This window comes from Narcine bancroftii, chromosome 4 (assembly GCF_036971445.1).
Source record: "Narcine bancroftii isolate sNarBan1 chromosome 4, sNarBan1.hap1, whole genome shotgun sequence".
NCBI classification, from domain to species: Eukaryota; Metazoa; Chordata; class Chondrichthyes; order Torpediniformes; family Narcinidae; genus Narcine; species Narcine bancroftii.
Genome location: NC_091472.1, coordinates 191,885,588 through 191,909,275, shown reverse-complemented (window position 1 = coordinate 191,909,275; position 23,688 = coordinate 191,885,588). Strand labels below are relative to the sequence as shown.

Sequence of the window (23,688 nt, the reverse complement as noted above, 5' to 3'; positions counted from 1 at the left end):
CAGCCGAGATAGGTAAACTGGTTGACCATTTTGAGTTTTGTGTGCCCGATGGAGATGTAGGGGGCCTGGTAGTCATGGTGGGGAGCACACCTGTACACTTAGGGGAATTTTACAGTGTCCAATTAACCTACAAAATCACCTTTATTTGGGATGTAGGAGGAAACCCAAATTACCTGGGGGAAAACACAGTCACAGGTAGAACATACAAACTCTACACGGAGTGGTAAACAGAGTGGCATGACAGCAGCTCTACCAGCTACATGCCACTGTGGCAGAATATTAATCACTGTTATTACATTGTCAGAAATTCTTGATCTGACATGAAGATAGGATTATAAAAATTCATCAAACCTCAAATCAACTAGGGATGGGCAACAAAAGTCCCCTTGCTAATGTCAAGAATATATAGTGTACAATAATAACTGTGTTTATCACCTCTTAATTGATTACATTATTAATTATATACTTCAGAACTAGCATTTGTTCGATGGGCTGAATGGCTTATTTCTCATCCTGTCTTATGGTTCAGTAGCTATATGGAGAATGTGTCTTATGATTTCTATCATTAATATCTACCCACAGGAAATTAATTAGATGAAAATAACTAACTGTTTTCCTCTGACCCACTGTATATAGTTTTTTTTAATTAGAAGTGTGGTAATGTTCCATTCATATCTTAAAAGAATTGAGAAATTAATTATTGTAATAATCTGTGCAATGACCTTTCACTGATGTTTCTGGACATTGCACATGTTATGAAACATTTAAAGAAAAAAAAGAGGATTAAATGATAAATTTAGGGCTGAAATTCCATATTGGGATACTATGCTCTTGTGCAAAATGAGGTCTGTTGATTGAACATTCTTCTATTTTTTTTTCCCAAAGGTTGCATTTCAAGCTGCACCTTAAGTGTTATGATACTTTCACTGAATATGTAGATGTGAATTTTGAAAATACAATAAAAATGCAAAGTAAGTGAAAGAACCTCAATAGCACATTTTACTATCTGGAGGCCCAAAATTAATCAGGGCTAACAAAGTATTTCTGAACTCCAGTCACTGTTATAATAAAACAGGAAGCACGTGGCGGCGCACATCTCTGTGAGCAAACCAGCCCCACTTGTACCGCTGCGCTGGCGGAGCAGCTTCAGAAGATGGCGCCGTCGGAGCTTGCTCTTGCCTCATGGCTTTGGCCACAGCTCGCGACCCGGGCAACATGATGACGTCACCGCTCCGTGGGGCGGAACTCCCGTTCGCCTTAAAGGGGCATGAGGAAAATTCAATAAACAGTTCAAATGAAACCCTCATTGAGTTCAGTGGTGTTTCTGTGTAGTAGCGGCTGCACATGTTAATTGGAGCCCCAACAGTGAGATTAAATGACCAGAATTTTTTTTTGGTGGGGGGGGGAGAATCAAATGTTGGTCAGGATACACAAAGAAAGAGCAAGAGACTGAATTGCTCCAAAACTGTACTGCGTGATTGTAGGGCAGAATAACCACTGCGTTGCATCATTATTAATTCCCCTGGGAAAATCTGATTTTCCTCATAGGATGCCATGTAATCAGTTAAGCAAAAAGACAACACCTCTGAAAAGTCAACCAAATTTATCCCCAGGACGGATTTTGTCACCCAGCTTGACCTTATTTCCCTTGACCCCAGGATCGGCGCCAAGGGGAGACTTCCAAGGGCATTGCCCCTAAACAAGGCAATGTGATCCACCCCACACATTTGTGGCCATTGCCCCCCCCCCCCCAAATGAGGTATTGTGATCCATAGCCTAGCGTCACTAGCTTCTAGCATCACAGCGGAATCGATGGCCGTTTTCATTACCCAAAATACCCCACGCAGCTGGAACTGCTCTGCCAGTGCCAAGGAAAAGTACATGCCTATCGTCTGCAATGCTTCATGGCAAGATTGACAATACAAAGTAGAAATCCCCAGGGATCATTGGGTAAGGAGCATGGGTGGGAAGGGTCCACGCAGTGGCCCACGGCATTTTATCCACCCTGCAGTGCCGACTGTCGAGGGCCTGTCAAACCGGCCTCAGTCTCCGTGCTGATAGAAGCTGATCCCCTGGGCTGCCCGTCAGGGAGGCTCACAGAGATGATTCATGGTAGGCAGCTGGTAGCTCTATATTTTTTGTATATTTGTGAATATTGTGTGCTGTGTATGGTGTGTGTATATGCACTGTGGTCTGAAGAAACACTGTTTCGTCTGGTTGTGTATGTACATACAGATGATAATGAATTGAAGTAAAACACAATGTGTTTTTTAACCACGGTGTCCACAGATTTTCATGATTTACTACTGATAATGAACTGGACTTGAATTGCATGGCAGAGAAAGAAGAAAGTCTTGTTTCTGGAACTGTTTATCGCAGTCTTCCATGCAACACTAATGGGAGCATAATCCTCAATAATTAATTAAAAAATCTTCCAGTGAAATACTGGGAAGACAGCTGTCCGCTTCTGGTCTTAATTTTACCCATTGTCATTTGCCAGCCACCAACTCCAAACCTTTCAATGCTGCACCTCTGCAGCAGAACCATTGTTAGTAAATTTTGTGTCATCTGATTGTTTCCAACCTCATATCCACATCATTACACTAGCTGATCCTGTTTGTGCTCATCTTTGGAGTACACTTCATCTATGACCTTCCTCCTTCTCCAAACTATTCACCATCAAATCTTCCATCTGAATAATTGGTGTCACACAAAGCTCACCAATGTTTGATCTACTTCATCCCTTTTGTTACAAACCTACATTGACTCTTAGTTAGTATTTAAAATTCTCATTCTTGCTTTACTCGTATATGGTTTTGCCCAAATTTAATACAGTAATCTCCAGCAGCACACAACAACCAGATATATTCTTCCATTTATATTTTCTTCAACATCCCATTATTTAGAATGTGCTGCTGATAAGGATGGTGGAAACAAATCCAAAAGTGAAATAAAGATTTTGTGAAACACAAAAGTCTGCAGGCACTGTGATTCTAGTAAAAACAGACAGAAATGCTGGAGGAACTCAGCCGATCTTGCATCGTCCATTGGAGATAGTTATATGGCTGACATTTCAGGTCCGAGCCCTTCTTCAAGGAATAAGCAACAAAAAAAAACAGGAAATCTCAGATTAGAGACCAATATAAGGGGAGAGATGAGAAATGATTTTGGCTGTGTGAGAGGAGGCAGAGGGAAAAGGGAGTGAGACGTCCCATTTCCTTGCTGACATGGTCTCATGCACTGCCAGACTGTGACCACCTGCAAATTGGAGAAACAACACCTTATCTTCCATCTGGGCACCCTCCAATGGCATTAGCATCGCCACCTCCCGCCACTTCTTCTCCCCCCCCACCTCTTCTCTCTCCCTTTTCCCTCAGTCTCCCCCCCCCTCTTCTCTCTCCCTTTTCCCTCAGTCTCCCCCCACCCCCTCTTCTCTCTCCCTTTTCCCTCAGTCTCCTCACAACCAAAATCAATTCTCACCTTTCCCTTTATCATATCCAATTAACATCTTTTGTTGGTCAGGACTCCTCCCCCGGCCAACATTGTCTGTATTCTGAGATACTCTGGGGTTCTTGATTGAAGAAATGCTGAGGCCCGAAACATCGCCAATATTATCTTTTTCTCCTGCAAGACCGGCTAAGTTTCCACAGTGTGTTTTTACTTGAATAATTACTTAAGGGAGTGGGGGGAAATCAGGGAGAGGGCAGAAGGCTCAGCAGATAGCTGCTTTGTTGCATGATTCAATCTACTTTAATACATTGCGCAGAAATTATATTCAACATGCTGTGATTTAACATTTCTAACTTTTTGAAAGTTCTAGAAAACTCAAAAACAATTGGAAATTTCAGCTGTGGAAAAAATCAAACCAGAATGGATCTTGCCAGCGTTTCTGCTTATCTCATGAGAAATAATTAGTGTCTATTTATCTTCGGTCAGTCAGGATGCTATTTTCTGCCTCAGATCCCCACATGCATTTTTTTGTTGTGTGTCTTTAATTGCCAAAGTGGAAATAATCTTATCTACTATTTGTTATTTCACTGACTTGCCCTGGAGCAGTTCCTCCTCTAGCTTAGATCCGACCGGCGGGCCGCGCATGCGCCACGGCTGGCTGACTGGCGGGTGGGCGGTTCCCTCTGGGGCGCTCGAGCGAGTGGGCGACGCGCGGACGGGAGGCGGTTGCGTCCGTGGGGTTTGCTCACCTCGGGCTCGGGCTCGTCAGTGTCGGTCGGCTTAGTTTGTTCTTCAAGCGAGCGATGCAGCGTGAGTGCCGAGAGCAACGTGACCGGACGCTGGAAGGCGTCGAAATCGCTTAGAATTCCGGAGTGGCGGCCGAGGGAGGAAGGTTCCGGCGAAAGTTCCCGGGTGGTCGCGGGGGGTGAGGAGGTTGGTTCCGCCCCTTCCTCTCCTCCGGCCATGAAGAAGAGCCGGGAGGACGAAATGAGCACGGCGTCCGAGACGGCGGTGAACCCGCGGGGCACCACCGAGAGCCTGGCCGATCCCGACACCGGCCTTCGCGGGGATGTCAGTTCCTTAGGCTCCGACTCCGAGATCAATGGCTTCGCCAACGAGGACCAGAAAATCGACAAGTACGGCTTCGTGGGCGGCGCACAGTACACGGGCGAGCTGTAAGTAGCCGGCCAGGAACCGAGTCGGGGCCGGACCCCCCCGCCCCCCGATCGGTCCGTACGTCCATCCATTCATCCACTCATTTCCCCCCCCCCCGTCCATCCATTCATCCACCCATTCCCCCCCCCGTCCATCCACCCCCCACAGTCCATGTCCATCCATCCCCTCCCCAGTTCATTCCCCCCCTCCCCAGTTCATTCCCCCCCTCCCCAGTTCATTCCCCCCCTCCCCAGTTCATTCCCCCCCTCCCCAGTTCATTCCCCCCCTCCCCAGTTCATTCCCCCCCTCCCCAGTTCATTCCCCCCCTCCCCAGTTCATTCCCCCCCTCCCCAGTTCATTCCCCCCCTCCCCAGTTCATTCCCCCCCTCCCCAGTTCATTCCCCCCCTCCCCAGTTCATTCCCCCCCTCCCCAGTTCATTCCCCCCCTCCCCAGTTCATTCCCCCCCTCCCCAGTTCATTCCCCCCCTCCCCAGTTCATTCCCCCCCTCCCCAGTTCATTCCCCCCCTCCCCAGTTCATTCCCCCCCTCCCCAGTTCATTCCCCCCCTCCCCAGTTCATTCCCCCCCTCCCCAGTTCATTCCCCCCCTCCCCAGTTCATTCCCCCCCTCCCCAGTTCATTCCCCCCCTCCCCAGTTCATTCCCCCCCTCCCCAGTTCATTCCCCCCCTCCCCAGTTCATTCCCCCCCTCCCCAGTTCATTCCCCCCCTCCCCAGTTCATTCCCCCCCTCCCCAGTTCATTCCCCCCCTCCCCAGTTCATTCCCCCCCTCCCCAGTTCATTCCCCCCCTCCCCAGTTCATTCCCCCCCTCCCCAGTTCATTCCCCCCCTCCCCAGTTCATTCCCCCCCTCCCCAGTTCATTCCCCCCCTCCCCAGTTCATTCCCCCCCTCCCCAGTTCATTCCCCCCCTCCCCAGTTCATTCCCCCCCTCCCCAGTTCATTCCCCCCCTCCCCAGTTCATTCCCCCCCTCCCCAGTTCATTCCCCCCCTCCCCAGTTCATTCCCCCCCTCCCCAGTTCATTCCCCCCCTCCCCAGTTCATTCCCCCCCTCCCCAGTTCATTCCCCCCCTCCCCAGTTCATTCCCCCCCTCCCCAGTTCATTCCCCCCCTCCCCAGTTCATTCCCCCCCTCCCCAGTTCATTCCCCCCCTCCCCAGTTCATTCCCCCCCTCCCCAGTTCATTCCCCCCCTCCCCAGTTCATTCCCCCCCTCCCCAGTTCATTCCCCCCCTCCCCAGTTCATTCCCCCCCTCCCCAGTTCATTCCCCCCCTCCCCAGTTCATTCCCCCCCTCCCCAGTTCATTCCCCCCCTCCCCAGTTCATTCCCCCCCTCCCCAGTTCATTCCCCCCCTCCCCAGTTCATTCCCCCCCTCCCCAGTTCATTCCCCCCCTCCCCAGTTCATTCCCCCCCTCCCCAGTTCATTCCCCCCCTCCCCAGTTCATTCCCCCCCTCCCCAGTTCATTCCCCCCCTCCCCAGTTCATTCCCCCCCTCCCCCAACTTGTGCAGACCGCCGCCTGGAAGTTTCGCAGAACTTCCCTTCCTTCACACGCTCGTTCTCTTCTGATCCAGAGTGTTTCGAACAAATTCGCTCCCCGGATCCTCAACCTTTTCCTCCCCTCAGGGTGCTGTTAAATACGGGGAATTCGTCGAGATCTGATTCTCTTCCGCGAAATTCCTTCGTTTCGCCAGCTGAAGAGGCGCCCAAACGTTTGACGAAGCATTAACCACAACCTGCCAACCATGAAACTGGGAGCTACAGATGTTACCCATTAAACCAGCCGCTAGATTTAGATCTAGATTTAGATGCGGTCTTCCTGCAGTAGAACAAACCCAAATAAAAGTGGGGGGGAATAACGAGGGAAAAATTGTATCAATAGTGATGACGTGGGGGAGAGCTGGAGCTTTAAGACGCAGTGGAGAATAAATGTTTGGAGTTATTTCTTGCTAACGAGTGCAGAAAGCCTTGAAGGTGTACTGTGATTAATATCTTCCCGATTGTAAACGTGTTTTTGATAAATTCATTAAGTCTCTGAAGAACATTGAAAGGCATTACTGGGAAGAAATTTAAACATTTGATATAAAAATGACAAACGGTGCTTTATTATATCTTGGATGAATGGTCAAGGAAGAAAAGTAAATAAAAGCTGACAAGTTCTCTGTAGAAACCAAAAAAAAGCTCCAAGTATTATGCTATTTGGCCTGTGTTATTTGAATGGTTGTGCCTCATAACCAATCTACTGTATTCCTCTCCAAATTTCTTGACCTTTTGATGGTGCTGCACCAATGGGGTAAAGAATAGTAGGAGATTTGTGCAAGCTATTGCTAAGACTGCAAATATTAATCGGTTTGAAATTAATATTCAGGAGACCTTGTTGCCCTTTATTCTTACTGCTGGTGCCATGCCTCTTAACTGATATTTAAGGGGTTAATGAGAGTAAATACATATTTGTGCCCATGCCATCCTGCGTAACCAGGTTACTTAAGTACTTATCTGTTTTTATAGGTGAATTTAGAAACAACAGAAAGAAATCTTAATTCCATTGTTAAGAAAATTTCAAATGATTTGTGGAAATGCTTTTGTGCTTGGCTAAGTTTTATTTAAACCATTCATTTTATTGTGGTTTGGGATGTTTAAAATAGTGAATGGGGGCTGTATAATTTACAGTGCAATATTTTAAAAGTGCTGGAGAAACGGATCGCACGGTATCTATAGGAAACAAAAGGCAACCAATGTTTTGGGCTTGATCCCTTTGAAAACATGAGCAGAAAGCAAGCAGGAATCTTAGTAAAAGGTTAGAGGAACCCAGACCTGTTGGTCTATGCTCCTTCCCCTTCCCTTCTTCCCCCATCACCTTTTTACTCAGGTGCTGGCCTGCTTTTTGCTCACTCCTTGATGAAGGGCTCAGGCCCAAACTATTGGTTACCTTTTGCATCCTGTATGAACTGCTGAGTTTCTGGAGCACTTTTGGATATTGCACTATAATCAAAGCATCTGCAGACTCTCCTGTTGTGCCATTTACAAATTTATTTTTGAAGATGATCAGTAGCTAAAAGGGTAATTCGACCAATAATGCTAGAAAATTAATGCATAAAAATTGGAATATTTCAAAACACAAGTAGGCCATAGGCCAGGGGAGGACGATCTTTTTTAAAAAAACCTCACATTCCACCTTAAGTATTCCCTATGCCATAGGTTCTCTGTGATTAGTAAGGGATTGCTTAAGGTGGTATGTGAATGGAAAGAAAAAGGGTTGAAAAACACTGTTTTAATTGTACCTAATTAACTTGTTATGTGCATGGTTTCATAATGACAAAGGATATGGGCCAATTATAATTTTTCTCAAGTAAATTATTTCTGTAACAATTGGGTCTAGAGCAGTGGTTCTCAACCTTCCATTGCCACTCACATATCACTTTAACAATCCCTTGCCAATCGCAGAGCACTTCTGGCATAGGGAATACTTAAGGTGGAATGTGAGTTTTTAAAAATGTTGCCCACCCCTGCCATAGGCTCTCAAACCTGCTGTGTCAGTTACCAAGATCATTGTTGAAATAATGTTGGGTGTGACTCAAATTTACAGGCTCTAGTCCATGAATGCATTACTTGCGTATTGATCAGAAACTTTTCTGTTTTGGCCTTGAATATATTCAATGCTAAGTGAGCACATAATGTTAATGTACTCATCCTTGCCTTGTAAGACAACCCTTCATTGCAGCATGTAACAGAATCTCTCTGCAACAACAAAAATCTTTAGCTTCAGTGGAACTCGTCAAGCGCATCATTGGGGAAGGGGGAGGAATTGTTGACATTTCAGCTCAATCTTTTATCAAGCCAGATTGTGGAAAGGGCAGATAGCCAGTCTGGGGAGCATAGAGTAGGAGGGGTGCGACAGACCAATAGGAGTATTGTACCAGGAAGGGACAAAGTATGACAGGCACATGGGAAGGTTGAGGGGTGAAGTTGGAGGCAGGCTAAGCCTTTGTTCCTTTTTTTTTTAATAATTATCCTCTATTAGCTGCCTTTACCTTTATCCTCCCCTGAACTGTCCTGTGTCATTTAAGCCTTTTGGCACCTATCTATCACCTGCCACTACTTTTATGTTCTGCTGAACTTGGCTATGAAATTCAACTCTTGACCAGGTTTGGACCAAGGCTGTACTGAGCTCTGGAGTGAATGCACCTGGCCAGAGATTAGATAATAATTGGCGAGTAAATTTACTTTGTTAGAGTGTGCAAAAATGCCTTCCTTTGGGAAATGGCTGAATTCCATTTCTCGTGGACAGTTTAAAATCTCCCTCCCTCACTTACGTTTTTGTAGCATTTTCTGCTTTGTTTCAGGTTGCCAATATCTTTAATCTCTTGGTTTTGAATCTGGTTTTGTAACTTATCTTCGCATTTTGTTGATTATCTCTTCTTGCTCTGCATTGCTAATCTTACAGAACCAGTGAGAAAATATGCTTTGTGTCTGGGTTGTACTTCTGAGAACATCTAAGGTGTTTCTTTTTCTTTGTTTGATTAGAGAAATGATTATGGCTTGATAGTAAAGCTTTGTAAGGAACAAGGTTTTTGCTCATTAAATAAGCACAGAAGCTTGGCAAAGAATTGCTTGGTTTTGCTGCATTTTTGAACTGAGAGGCTTTTAGTGAATGTTACTTAGAAGGCAATCATTGTGGCCTTGAGATTTCATTTGAGGTGATAATGATGAGTGATACTTTGGAAGATGTGCATTTTTAAAATTGTATCCAAAAGCTTCAAAACTCTCCCTGCCCCCACCATTTTATTCAGATGCCTGCCTACATTTTGCAAATAGATACATTTCTAAACCTGATTTGAAGTATAAAGAAGCAAAGGTTGAAATTAGAGATGCTGATGTTATCTTTCAATCATCCCAGATTGCAGGACCAGTGATGCATTTTAAAATAATCGTAAAATGTAGAAAAATCAACAAATAGGCCATTTAGTTTAACTAATGTGTTAAACTTTGGTAGTGGCAAAATTTTGAATCAATTCTGAAGGTTAGAATAGGGGCAAATCTTGTTTCTAACTCTATTGAGTTTGAATTTTCTAATGGGTAGAAAGGAGGGTCAATAAAAGTAGAGCATTTGAATTTGTTTGCATGATTTTAACAACACTTTTGACAAGGCTTTATTTAATAAAGTATTCAGGAAAATGAAAAGCAAGTGGGAATTTTGGACAAAATTGGCCCATTGGCTGGAAAGAGGATAATGGATATCTGGTGTACATTGCAACTGAACAATTATTGGCAATGAGATTCTGCAGGTTTCTGTATTTGTTTCTTTGTTCTTTGTGTGAGAATTAGGAGCAAAGGTCCCTCAAATCTACTTCACCATTCATCAAGATTATGGTGAATCTTCTACCTCAGTACCATTTTGCCTCTCTATTTCCATATTTGTTGATTCTTCCAGTATCCAGAGATCTGCTGATTTCCATTTTAAATGAAAATGCAATCATGAATGAGACTCTGCAATGCTTTAGGATAGAAAATTCCAAAGATATGCACCATCGAATAAAGATATTTCAGCTCATTTCCTCCCTTGATGGGGATGCCCCAATGTTTATTTTGAGATGCCTCATTCTACCTTGAATAGCTGGATGAAATTTCTACCCTACATGTATTGCATTTGTAAGTATAAAATATTTGGAAGACTCACCTATCATATAAAGGCAAGTGTACCATGTGCTTTCCCACGTGTGCAGATGATGCAAGAATTGGCAATGTAAAATAAGGACGAAAACTTTAGTCTACAAGAAGATGAGGTGGATAAAAATAGTAAATAGAATTCAGTGCAGGGAGGTAAGATGCAACAATTAGGAAGGTGCAACAAAGTGAGGGATACATTGGAGGAACAGTTCCATATATGGCCATTATTGTGTTTTCTTTTTATTTTTAAAAAAAAAAGTTAGATGTTTTCCTTGCTTAGTGAAGACACAAAATATAAGAGCATGAGGTTGTCCTTGCATATAATACAAGCAAGCCGACAACTTGAGTACCATGTGTGGTTCTGGACATCACATAGGGAAGATGTGATTGTTCCAGATTTAAGGGAATGCTGCCAAAACTAGAACATTTTTGCTTATTCTTCTGATGTGAACATCACTGGCAATTCATTTGGCACCACAAAAATAGATTAGATATACAACAGTTATTTTTCTTTTGGAACAGAATTTGCTGAGGGAAGACTTAATTGGGATCTATAAAATGATGTCTAAATATAAAGGACTTTTTACTCAGGATTGTAGGGCAATGGAGCTGCTACTTGAAAGCGTGGTAGTGTCATAAACCCTGTTCACTTTTACCAGTAAACAATACTTGGATGGTTGCTTGAAGAACTGACCTGCAGGGTTGCAGACTGAATGCTGGAAGGTGGGATATAAACAAGTACTTTAACTTTTTGACTAGTTCAGTACAATGAGCCTGACTCGTATTTTCTTTCTTTAAAAATATCAAAGACTTTTGGCACGTACTAAATTTCCATCTTTATGTATAATTGTTCAATATTACTTCTATATCTGCAGATATAAAATGTGCTTGGAAAAGTTTTAAGTAGGAGTTAATAGGCACATTTACAATTGACCTAGTATTACTTACTAGCAGGATACCCGACGTTGTCCGGGAAATAAAACACTCAGTTGTTGACTGTCTGGCGGCCTGAGGATTGAGGTGGGCGTATTGTTGCTTTTCTGTTTCCTGCTGCATGATTCTTGTTTGTGTGGTGGTCTGAGCACTGAAGCAGGCCTGGTGTTGCTGTTTTGTTTCCCACTGCCTGCTCCTTGCCTGTCTGGAGGCCTGAGCCCTGAGACAAACATATCACTACTGTTCTGTTTCATGCTGCCTGCTCCTTGCCTGTCTGGAAGCATCAACAGTGAGGCAAGGCTGATGTTCCTCTGCTGTCTCTTGCTGTCTCCTTTGTCTGACTCTACAGACTTGTGAAGAGCTTCTGCCAATGTTGCTTCACTTTTTTGGATCCATATTGAACTGGGTTTGTCCACTTGTTTTTATTGTGAATGTTCATTGATGCAGAGCACTATCTAATTGAGGTGTCTGTGGTGCAAATTCAATTTTTAAAAAACTGCATATGACCTTAAAGGTTAAATTCAATGTGGTCTTGACATTCAGCATCAAACGTTGCCCCTATTGAATCTCCTTGGGCATTTCTAGAGTGCTCCATATTGATTTGCATGGAGAACACACAAACAAACAGAACCCCTTTTTGCGTCCCAGTAAGTCGGCTGTTCAGTGACCCAGTTAGGAATGGTGTTTTTTTTTTAACTTTTCACCCTTGGCCACTCTTAACTGGGACACTGCACACTTTCATACTCACTACGAGCCATCCCCAGGAATAGGAGTGTTCTACCTTCTACCGGTGATGTAATGACACATCAAGCAATGGTGAACTGACCCTAAATCCTTATCAATATATTATGATCTTGTATTTAAACAAAATTAATCATGCCTAATTATAACATAATTAAGCTTTGTGTACAGCATAATGAGCCTTTCAGCCCCTGTTATTTTTGTGTTGACCTATGTAAATTTTTATAAGAGACCATGGTAAAGTGTTAGCAATAAATAGCATTAGTGTACAGTTTTTAAACAGTGTAGAAAAGTTTGTAGCATTATCGCACACAATTTATAAAGCCCATGGGTGGGGGGGGATAAGCGATGGCAGACTTGCCCTGCAAGAATTCCGTGCTGCCAAGAAAGGGCTGCATGCACATGGAGGGGCTTCTCTGCTGCACGGAATTCTGTGAGGGCAGGTCCGCCATCACTTTTTCTCACTGTCTTTATAAATTGTGCACAATAGCACTACCAACTTTACCATGCTGTTTATAAATTGTCCACCATTGCTATTTATTGCCAGCACTTTCCTTTCTCTCCCCTGCTGTGACTTTACCATGGCAAAGTTTATACCTTCATTTGAATCTTCCCTTCTCGTTCCTGCACTCATGCAAAAACTTGCATCACTTCTGTCCTAGATGGCAATTCTCAGTTTCACACTCGGCTAATTGAAACGTTGGTGTCTGCACGCACCGGAGATTGCAGTAGGGGTCGAGGCAGTCTATCTCTGGCGTGAAATGGCATCATTTCACACCAGTGTTCAGACTAAATTGGATTCACTCTTGACCCTATTCTTGCCAATTGATCATTAATCCCTGGGATGTAAATGTGAAAGGGGCTAGATATATATGTGCAAAAAAGAACCTGCAATTAGCCAGGCCTGATTATCAGGCTTTCTGAACATTCTGAAGCTTGACCTCTTCACTTGTATCCTCTTCCTTTCTTTCATTTGGCTTGTATTCCACCCATAACATTTGGACTGCCCTGATCAAAAATTGATATGATGGATTTTGTTCTTAATTTCCCTTCCTATGCATTGAAGTATTCCAGTGTCTTTGTGGTTATTGAAATTCTCTCCCACACTTTGCCCTCTTCATATTCCATAATTCTTAAGACTAATATCCACTTTGTATAATATCTGTGCATAATCCCATTTATTTGCCACCATGTTATTGCTGATTTCAACTGACAGCTGCCTAATGTGTATTCTATTCATAGCTGTAATTTACAAATATATTCCCTACCAATATTAATGCTACTACTCCCCACACTGAGTAGTATATTTGATTGCAATAACTTAATTTCCCTATTGCAATTCATATGATCCTCAGATGGGAAATGCATTGGAAGTTCTGCTGTTTTAAAGGTATAATCTCCATTTTACTTTTTGCATTCCAACTAGAGAAATTGAATTTCCCAGAAATTTGGAGCAATAAATTCCAACCAAACATCCAGGTCATCAATTCTGTTTGTACAGATTAATGTGCTACTAGTTAGATCTATCCTTGTGTACTTATGCCACTGACTTTGCAGAAGAGATTTGTAAAGGATGTTGACTACAACATAATTGAAATGGATGAGCCCTTGTAACTGACACAGAATGTGCTAATCGTGTCCATTTAAGTTTTAAATTGCCAAAACTCTTGGCAATTTTAATTTAAACTTTCCTAATGGCCAAATTTTCCCACCATTATAATTTCTAGTTCATTGTAGCCTATTTCTAAGGCAATAAGATTTTTTTTATAAAGCAAATATTAGATTTTTAAATCCAATTTGAACATTTCTTTTAAAACATCGAATTGTCAACGAAACTGAACTGAGTCTCTTGTTCCTGTTGATACTTCCCCTTTCTATTGTACTGTTGGAGAAGTACAAGTTGTTTAATGTTTGCTCAATAATTTATAGAACATTACAGCATAGAAAAGACCTTTGACCATCAGTGTTGTGCCAAACTATATATTTCTTACCACGGCATTCCAGCACCCATAACTCTCTGTAATAAAAAATATGTAGCCCTGATGTCTCCCCAATACCTTCCTCCCTTCACTTGGGACAGATATCCATTGGTATTTGATTGGAGACCTCTATTAGGTCTCCTCTCACCCTTCTTCACTCTAAAGGGAAAAATCTGAGCTCTGATAACCATGCCTCATAAGTCTTATTTTCCAATCCATGCAACATCCTAGTAAATCTCCTCTGCACCCTCTTCATAACTTTCACATTCTTCTGATAATGAGGTGACCAGAACTGAATACAGGTCTCAAGTGTGGTCTCGCTAGAGATTTGTAGAGTTACAACGTGACTTGTTGACTCTTGAACTCAATCCTCCTCTCTCCCCCCGCCCCCCTCCCCCGGTTAACAAAGCCCAGCATCTCACAGACCTTTTTAACTATCCTATCAACCTGCACGGCATCCTTGAAAGATGCATAGATTTGGACCTAAAGGTCCCTCTGTTCCTCCACACTGTTAAGTATCCAACCATTAATTCTGTACTCACCCTTCTGGTTTGACCTTTTAAAATGCATCACCTCACACTTATTCAACTCCATCTGCCACTTTTCTGCCCAACTCTGTATCCTCTCTATATCCTTCTGTTCTGACGACAACGTTCAGCACTATCCACAACTCCTCCAATCATTGTATCATCCACAAACTTGCCCATCCTTCTGCTGCTTCATCCAGGTCATTTATAAAAATTATAAATAGCAGGGGTCCCAGAATGGATCCATGCTGAACTATACTAGTCACTGACCTCCAGGCAGAATACTTTCCATCCACGACCACTCTGCTTTCTACATGCAAGTCGATTTTTAATCCACACAGCCAAGGTTCCATGGATTCCATGCCCCATGACTTTCTGAACAAATCTCTCTTGGGGGATGTTGTCAAATGCCTTACTAAAATTCATATGCACCACATCTACCATCCTACCATCGTCTGTTGCCTCCTCAAAAAAAACTCAATCAAGCTCGTGAGACATGACCTTTTTTTTGCCTCATGCATTTCAAATACAGGAGAACATTCGTCCCCTTTTACAGAGCATATCTTTCCCTCCCCCACTACTCAACCCCCTCACCCAAAACAATAAATCAACAAACACAAGCCCCTTTTACCACTGGTGTTCCAGTTAATTGGTTGTGAAGTGTCCCAGGATGGGAAGCCCTTTGTGCTGTTTCCACTGGGCCACCCTTAACGGCACTAATTGGTTTTCCACTGAACACACTCATCCCCGGGGATTGCAGTGTTCTACCCTCAACTGGAAATGGTTGACTTTCTGCTGTCCCTTTTCCACTGGTTTTATCAGCTCACAGGTGACAGCAAACACTGGGGATATGAGCAGGGGTGGAGGTGGTTAATCCCCCGGCATGAAATGATACTATTTGAATTCCCAGTTAATTCCTGGGACAGGGTGCCAATGGAAAAAGGCCTGACAAGTTACAAAAGAAAATAAGACCCAATAGAATAGCAATGATTACAGATGGATCACAGAAATAATCCAAAGGTAACATAAGCCAAGAAGATATCTGAGCAACAGGAAGTGTACTGAAAAAAAAAAAAAACTGGAGGCATGTTGACCAGGCCTCAATCATTTCTTCAATCCTGACATTTCTGAACTGGTGTAAACTTTTGAAGAAGGGAAGATGCGGGAGTGTAATCATACCTATGTTCCAATGTACTCCAAATAAGGTTGCCACACTTCAACGTGCGTGCCATACCTCCTCAGATTGTGGGTGATTTTCTCCAAGGGAACACAGCTCTGCATCACCAAGCTCCAATGTGTAGTGCTCAGCTGGGAGTCTGACTTCCAGTGAACTAGGATACATTTCCTGGCCACAGCCAAGACAACCATTGCAAACTGAATTAGATATTTGGACAATCTCAAACTCCTGTCCATGAACAGCTCTGGGACCTATGGAAAGTCCACCCCTGTGATTTTTTTTTTTCCCCAAAAATATCCCCTACATCTATCCAAAAAGGTCTCACCTTGGTGTATAGCCAAGTTGAATATACCAAGGTTCCATCTCTACGCCACATCTAAAACACAATTCTGAGATTACTGATTTTACCTTGTGTAATTTTTGTGGCATAAGATACAGCTGATACAGGAAATTGTACTGCATCAGCCTATATCTGGCATTAATGACTGCTGTTATGCTGTCTCGACACAAGTTGGACCAGCACCGCTCATGAATTGTTGTGCCTAAGTCTGATTTCCATCTTTGCCTCAATTTCAGCCCTCATTTTGGAACTCATCCCAATTCGCTCTCTCCAATTAAACACTTGTCTGTTTTTATCTTTGTCCATAGTTATTCTAAAGCTCAGGGAGTTGTGGTCACCATCACCAAAATGCTTCCCCACCAAGAGGTCTGCCACCTGACCAGGTTCTTTACCCAGTACTAGATCCATTATAGCCTCTCCTCTAGTCGACTGGTCCACATACTATGTCAGGAATCCTTCTTGGACATTTAATGACTGCATTTATGCTTTCTCCACTGCCTGTCTTTCCTCGCAAACTCACAACACTGCATTATGCTTTTCATACTCTGCCTTATTCTCTGAACTCACATTCTGATTCCCATCCTGCTGCCAAACTAGTTTAAACACTCTCCAGCAGCTCTAGCAAACCTGCCCACCAGGATATTGGTCCCTCTCCAGTTCAAGGGCAGCCTCTCAACCAAAGAGATCCCACTGATCCACAATTCTGAACCCCTGACCCCTAGCACCAACTTTTCAGCCACACATTCATCTGCCACAACTTCTTACTTTTTGTTGAGGAAAAACAGCCACAGGGTTGCTCAGTGCTGACTGGCTATTACCTTTCCCTCCTACAGTCACCCAGCTGCCTGCACCCTGACTTTTGAGGGTGACCTTATCCCTGAAGTTCCTGTCCATCTCACCCCCTGCCTACCAAATGATCTGGAGTTTATCTAGCTCTAGTTCCCTAGCTTGGTCTGTAAGTAGCTGCAGCTGGATGCAGCACTAGGTATGGTCATCAGGGACAATTATGTTCTCCCAGATTTCCCACATCCTGCATTTAGAGCATTCCACTGTTCTAGCTGCTATCTCCATTACTTGTTATTTGTTAATAGACAAAAATCTTGTGGTGTAAAATAGTTATCTTGTAAAGCTTCAGTGACTAGTTTGTGAAGAGAAATTCTCAACATTGACTACAATGTTGACAGATGAGGATGCAATCACAAAGCAGGCTCGCCAGTGGCTATACTTTGAGTTGTCTGAGGCAGTTCAATATGTCACCAAAGACTTGTAAATTTCTACAGATGTACCATGGAGAGCATTATGGCTGGTTGCACCACTGTCTGATGTGGAGGTGCCAAGTCTCAGGACAAGAATAAACTTCAGAGGGATGTTAACTCAGCCTGTGACATCACAGTCACCAGACTTCACTCCATTGAGGACATCGACATGAGACGGTGTCTTAAAAAAGGAGCTTCTATCCTCAAAGACCCCCACCACCAAGGCCATGCCTTTTTCACTCTGCTACCATTGGGGGGGAAAAGGTACAGGAGCCTAAAGATGATGACTCAGTGGCACAAGGACAGCTTCTTCCCTGTTGCCATTAGATTCCTGAATAATCAATGAACCAAAGGCACTGCCTTACCATTATTTTTATTTGTTTATAGTAATGTTGTAAGATGGTTCTATGAATGTTTGCATTATGATGCTGTAGTAAAACACTGACTTTCACAACAATAAATCCTGATTCTAATAAATAAACAGTAGACCAATGTATTGCATGTTTTTTGCCTTCAATCCAGAAACGCTCACTTCAGGGTTTGAAAGAGGAAGTACTATCACAGAGGCATTTTGGGTTGTGGTTACTTGCATTTAGATTTGATTTAAGTGTTGTGATTTGACGTCAGAACCAAATCCTCCAAAGTTTCAATGTATCCACCCTGAATATATAATCGGCCTACACCTTAACCCTACTTTTTTTAGTAATGCTGGGCGGAAGTATAGATTTCAATGTTATAGCAATGCTGCAACAAATGGGGGGGTGTGGTGGGGGGGGGGGGGGGAAATAAGCATTGTTCTTTAAATCCTAGCTCTTACATTTCATTTGATATTTTTCATCATTTATTTCCTTTATTTTCTGAGACTCAATGCTACAAGTATTTCACACCATAATTAATTTCCACATTTCCTCCAGTTGGATGGTATGCAGTTGTTATCTTTGTATCATTGCAATTGACTAAAATTGACAAACATTTCAATGATCATTTGAATCAAAGTACTGTTTTTCTCCTCCCCTTTTTAGGAAGTTTTGCTAATCATGATTGCTTGGAATGATTTGGTAAAATAATATTACTAATATTATTAGTAATGCAGCATGGTTTTAGAAAGGGAAGATCTTGTTTGACAAACTTGTTAGGATTCTTTGAGGATATAATGGGTGCAGTGGATAGAGGGGAACAGGTTGATGTTGTATATTTGGATTTCCAGAAAGCGTTTGATAAGATGCCGCACAAGAGACTTATCAGTAAGTTACAGGAAAGTGGAGTCCGGCGAAATATATTGGCCTGGATTGAAAATTGGTTGTCTGACAGGAGGCAGAGAGTCGGGATAAATGGGAGTTTTTCATGTTGGCAGAGAGTGGTAAGTGGGGTGCTGTAGGGGTCAATGTTAGGCCCACAACTGTTCATCATTTACATTGATGACTTGGAGGAGGGAACAAAATGTGGTGTAGCCAAGTTTGCAGATGACACCAAATTGAGTGGAAGAGCAAATTGTAATGAGGATGTGGAGAGTCTGCAGAGGGATATAGTTAAGCTGGATGAGTGGGCAAAGGTCTGGCAGATGGAGTACAATGTTAGTAAGTGTGAGGTTATCCACTTTGGCAAGAAAAATAAAAGAGCTGAATATTATTTAAAGGGTAGAAAAACTACAGCATGCTGTTGTGCAGAGGGACTTGGGAGTGCTTGTGCATGAATCGCAAAAAGTTAGGTTGCAGGTGCAGCAGGTTATTAAGAAGGCAAATGGAATGTTGGCCTTCATCGCTAGAGGAATGTTGCAACTGTATAAGGTACTGGTGAGACCGTACCTGGAGTACTGTGTCCAGTTCTGGTCTCCATATTTGAGGAAGGATATACTGGCTTTGGAGACGGTCCAGAGGAGGTTTACTAGGTTGATCCCTGGGATGAAGGGGTTAACTTGTGATGAAAGATTAAATCATCTAGGATTGTATTCGCTCGAGTTCAGAAGAATGAGAGGAGATCTTATAGAAACATATAGGATTATGAAGGGTATGGATAGGATAGATGTAGGAAGGTTTTTTGAGCTGGCCGGGGAAACTAAAACAAGAGGACACAGTCTCAAGATTCGGGGGAGTAGATTTAGGACAGAGATGAGGAAAAATAGTTTTTCCCAGAGAGTAGTGAATGTTTGGAATTCTCTAACCAGGGAAGTGGTTGAGGCTGTCTCATTAAACATATTTAAAATTCGGTTAGATAAATTTTTACATGATAGAGGAGTTGGGGGATATGGGGAGAAGGCAGGTAGATGGAGTTAGGTCATAAATGAGATCAGCCATGATCGTATTGAATGGCAGAGCAGGCTCGATGGGCCATTTTTGGCCTACTCCTGTTCCTACTTCCTATGTTCCTATATTCCAGTTGCCTTGCATTGAATGGGAAGATTTGCAACCAAGCAAATTTTTAATAACTTGAGAAATTCAGTCATTTTATTTGTGCAAGTGACCTTTTAATTTGTTTTCATGGTTCCTGTGAAGTTGCCTGTTCATTGTTAAATGCGCTTATAACTGTGGTATTTTGAACCAAAATGTTTTCACTTAATGTAGACCATCTTGTTCACAAATGTTAGAAATTAGCTAAAATAAAAACAAATGGTGGAAATACCTGGATCAGGCAACAACTACAGGGAAAGAAGCGGAGATTGCTGGTCAATAATATTTCCTTAGAACAAGACAAAGCAATTGAAACTGGCCACCTGTCTAACTTCATGTTGTGGCAAAACCTTCAAAAGTAATGGGTGGGGTAGAAATGGGCTTCAAAACATAATTTGTCTTAATTGCGTTTTTTGAGTCTGCTTGAGTTCCAAGTCACAATTGTATTTTTAGGTTCTTCAACTGTGATCGATGGCTTTAAAATCATTGTTGGATTCATTTTTAGATATTTATTTGGCTTGTCTGCATATTTGAATTTGAGCTATTCCCCCTTGCATTCTACCCCCACCAATAAGCAGTTCATGATTTTAAGGTGAATATATACAGTGTCCATCATAATGTTTGGGACAAAGGCACTTTTTTTCCTTTGTCCTTTACAATTAAAATGCTCATTCCATATTTTATTCAAGGTTATTTGTATACATTTTGGTTTGACCATGTAGAAATTACAGCACTTTTTATACATGGTGTTACAAGATCAAACCAGCAACCACAAAGAAGGCATATCACACAGGGGTAAAGATGAACAATTATTTTATTAACAAAAATTCATCTTCAAACTTTAATTCAAACCCCCCCCCCCCTTTTATAACAATGCCCAGTGGTTACTATGCAAATTTTTATAATGGTGTAAAACTAATAATTTCCCCAGCCTAAATATAACATGTATGTAATTAAAGTCTAAGTTATATTTCCAACCAGCCCTCAGAAAAACTTAGACATAAAACACACTAGACTCACAAAACTTCGATCTCAACCGAAACAAAGATCATAAACAAAATTCAGTTTGTTTGGTAAACTAAAGCCAAAAAATCTTTGAGAGAGAGAGAGGGCACAAAATTCAAAGTTGTTTTCTTGTGTTGCTTGCAGAGAGGAACAATGGCTTGGTCTGGATCCTTCTGGCTGCTTTCAGAATGTTCATCCCTTTTAAAATGCCCAACATTCTAAACTGTCCTCCAGACCATGACTCGTGCTCTGGGCCTCCTTCCACTCCACAGCACACCCAGTGGTGGTTTGTCTTCCAAGTCCAGAAATTTTTAGATCTTTTTCTGCACATGCCCAGTCTGTCTCCCACTCTCTCAGTAGTCAACCTTCACCTTGGCTCTTCAAGGCAAACTGTCACTTTTTAACATAAAACCACACAACACATAGGTCAATGCACAACAACAGAACTCTGTAACAATAGTCATCTCATTTTAGGGCAGTAATGTTTGGGATATTTGGCTTCACGGGTGTTTGTGAGAACTCGGGTATGTTTAATTGCTTCATCAGTGCAAATATAAGGCTTGTTTCTAAGCTTTTGATCACCTTTGGAGTCTGTAGTTGCCATTTTTCAACATGAGGACTAGAGTTGTGCCAATAAAAGTCATTATGAGGCTGTAAAACAAAGAAATAGAGGCTACATTGCAAGATGCAAACCATGGCAAAGGAGGAATCTTGGGCAGTTCCTTCACACCTCCACACTTGGTCTTGCCATCACTCTGATACAGGTTAATCTTGGTCTCATCTGTCCACAGGACCTTTTCCAAAATTCTGCAGGGTCTTTTAAATGCATCTTGGCAAACTGTAATCTGGCCATCTGTTTATGTGGCTAACTAGTGGTTTGCATCTTGCAGTGTTTCCTGTGTATTTCTATTCATGAAGCATTCTGCAGACAGTAGTCATTGATACATTAAAACCTTCCTCCTGAAGAATGGTTCTGATCTGTTAGACATGCATTTGGGTTTTTTTTCCTCATTATGATGAGAATTCTGTCATCAACAATAGAGATCTTCTTTGGAATATTAGTCCCTTTGCGATTACTGAGATCACCAGCACACTCTTTCTTCTTAATGATGTTCCAAACAGTTGATTTTTGTAACCTTGAGATTTGGGTGATGTCTCTTCCTGTTTTATTCTTGTTTTTCAGCATCATAATTGCTTCTTTGATTTTCATTGATGCAACTCTGGTCCTCATGTTAAAAATGGCAACTGCAGACTCCAAAGGTGATCAAAAGCTTCGAAACAAGCCAAGATCTCTTATACCTGCATCAATGAAGCAATTAAACATACTTGAGTTCTCACAAACACCTGTGAAGCCAAATGTCCCAAACATTATGGTGCCCTGAAATGAGGGAGCTATGTATTAAAAAGTGGTGCAATTTCCACACTGTCAAAACAAAATGTATACAAATAACTGAATAAAATCTGGAATGTGCACTTTAATTACATCTGAATTGTTTGATTACAAAGTTAAAACTGTGGATCACAGGAGAAATAAAGGAAAATTGTTGTAGCGACAGACCGCAGTGGCAATTGGGCGGGCGCTGCGAGCACAACTTGGGGCTAACAGACCACACAGAGGCACAGGCCACAGCAGACAAACCGGCGGTCGGATGGCTAAAGCAGAATAGGGGCTAGCATCCCCAACATGGCACTGGCCCCGCTGCACAGCCAGAAGAGAGGGACAAGCATGCAATGAAGAAGGCATTATCATGTAGGAATGTGCGTGGAAGTCCTGCTATTGTTATGCAAGCTGTGACGTGAGGAAACTGGGGAAAACAGCAGAAACCGTGAATGATATAAAAATCAGGCTTTCAGCCCTAATATAGTGAGCTATACCTGACCACACGTGTGTCTTCAAAAAACGCACGGCTACAGAGTCTTTGTCCCAAATGTTATGAAGGGCTTCTTTCTTTGAAGTTTAATTGGTTCATTTTCTGGATTGAGCCATTCTATTCCACTTGGATATCTGTGCTTGCTGGGTTCAAAATCTGTTCCTAGTTTGAGACAGAAGATGTAATGCCTAGCTTGGATTTTTAAGATGTGAGGCACTTCTTAATGATGAGGTGTGGCCCTGTAGATGTGAAATGACATTTAATTAAAAAAGTGCCCATATTTTGAAGTACAAGGTTAGCATTTCTGAACGATGTGCAACTATTTTTTTAATATCACTCAGTGAGTCAGAAGTGCTTGAGGTTAATCGGAGATGTCAAAATGGTAGAATTGAGAATAAATCAAAAAATTTAGTTGTTTCATATGTAGTCAGTGGGCCACAACTGGAGAACCTGTTGATAAACGGGGATGTTTAAGATGTGAAGAGTCCTTGCTGCTGTCCTTTCTAACTCCCCTATCCTATTGCTCACCCCTTGGGTTCATTTGTGAAGTTGCAACACTTTGCAGTTGCTGCTATCTCTGCTGGAAATCTGCCATTCATTCCAGCAGTAAGGAATGCTTCCAAGGGAGGAGGAGCAATTTGCAGGAACATAATAAAAACACTATGGCTTTAATTTATTTCTGAGTGACATTGTCAGCTAACAATACTGGATATAGTCTGTCCAAGTACCTTTGGAGTGGAGCTACTATTTTCATCAGAGGTTTTGAGCCTGCTTATGGCTTCCCCGATGATGGGAGCTGCCTTCAGAGGTTGAGTTACCTGTCCAGTGGATAGAGCAGGAAGCCTAGATAATGGCCATGAGTTCATGAGATTGACTATTTTAGCTCTATATTTGTTTCATGTTGTAACCTGGGAAGTTAAACTTGACATTTAACTAGTGTCCATTCACTATTTGTGTCGTTGTTTTTCTTTGAGACAAAGCTGTGACTCAAATTAAAATAATGCTGCAATTCATTGACTAGATCTAATCTGTAAACAGTTAATATAATGGTAATGATACTAGTGAGATGAGTGGACAATCTGCATTGTATTTGCTAAATTCTGAAGCGCTGACAACATAGTTAAACAATGTTTTAAGGGGGATTTGGGTTCACAGGAATGTTAGAATACACATTTACATCCTTAACT

General features: G+C 42.4%; 1 protein-coding gene across 3 annotated transcripts in view; it reads left to right on the top strand.

Moving 5' to 3' along the window:
• The first annotated feature begins 1,817 nt into the window (after positions 1-1,817).
• Positions 1,818-23,688, top strand: part of tbc1d10ab (TBC1 domain family, member 10Ab) — an 83,817-nt gene continuing 61,946 nt past the window's right edge. The window contains exon 1 of one of the 3 annotated variants that reach the window (XM_069933393.1): positions 1,818-1,950. Coding sequence is in view for 1 of the 3 variants with exons in the window: in XM_069933390.1 (XP_069789491.1) it covers positions 4,414-4,625 (212 nt within the window). In the remaining 2 variants the exon portion in view is untranslated. The other 2 variants (XM_069933392.1, XM_069933390.1) reach the window with 2 other exon arrangements.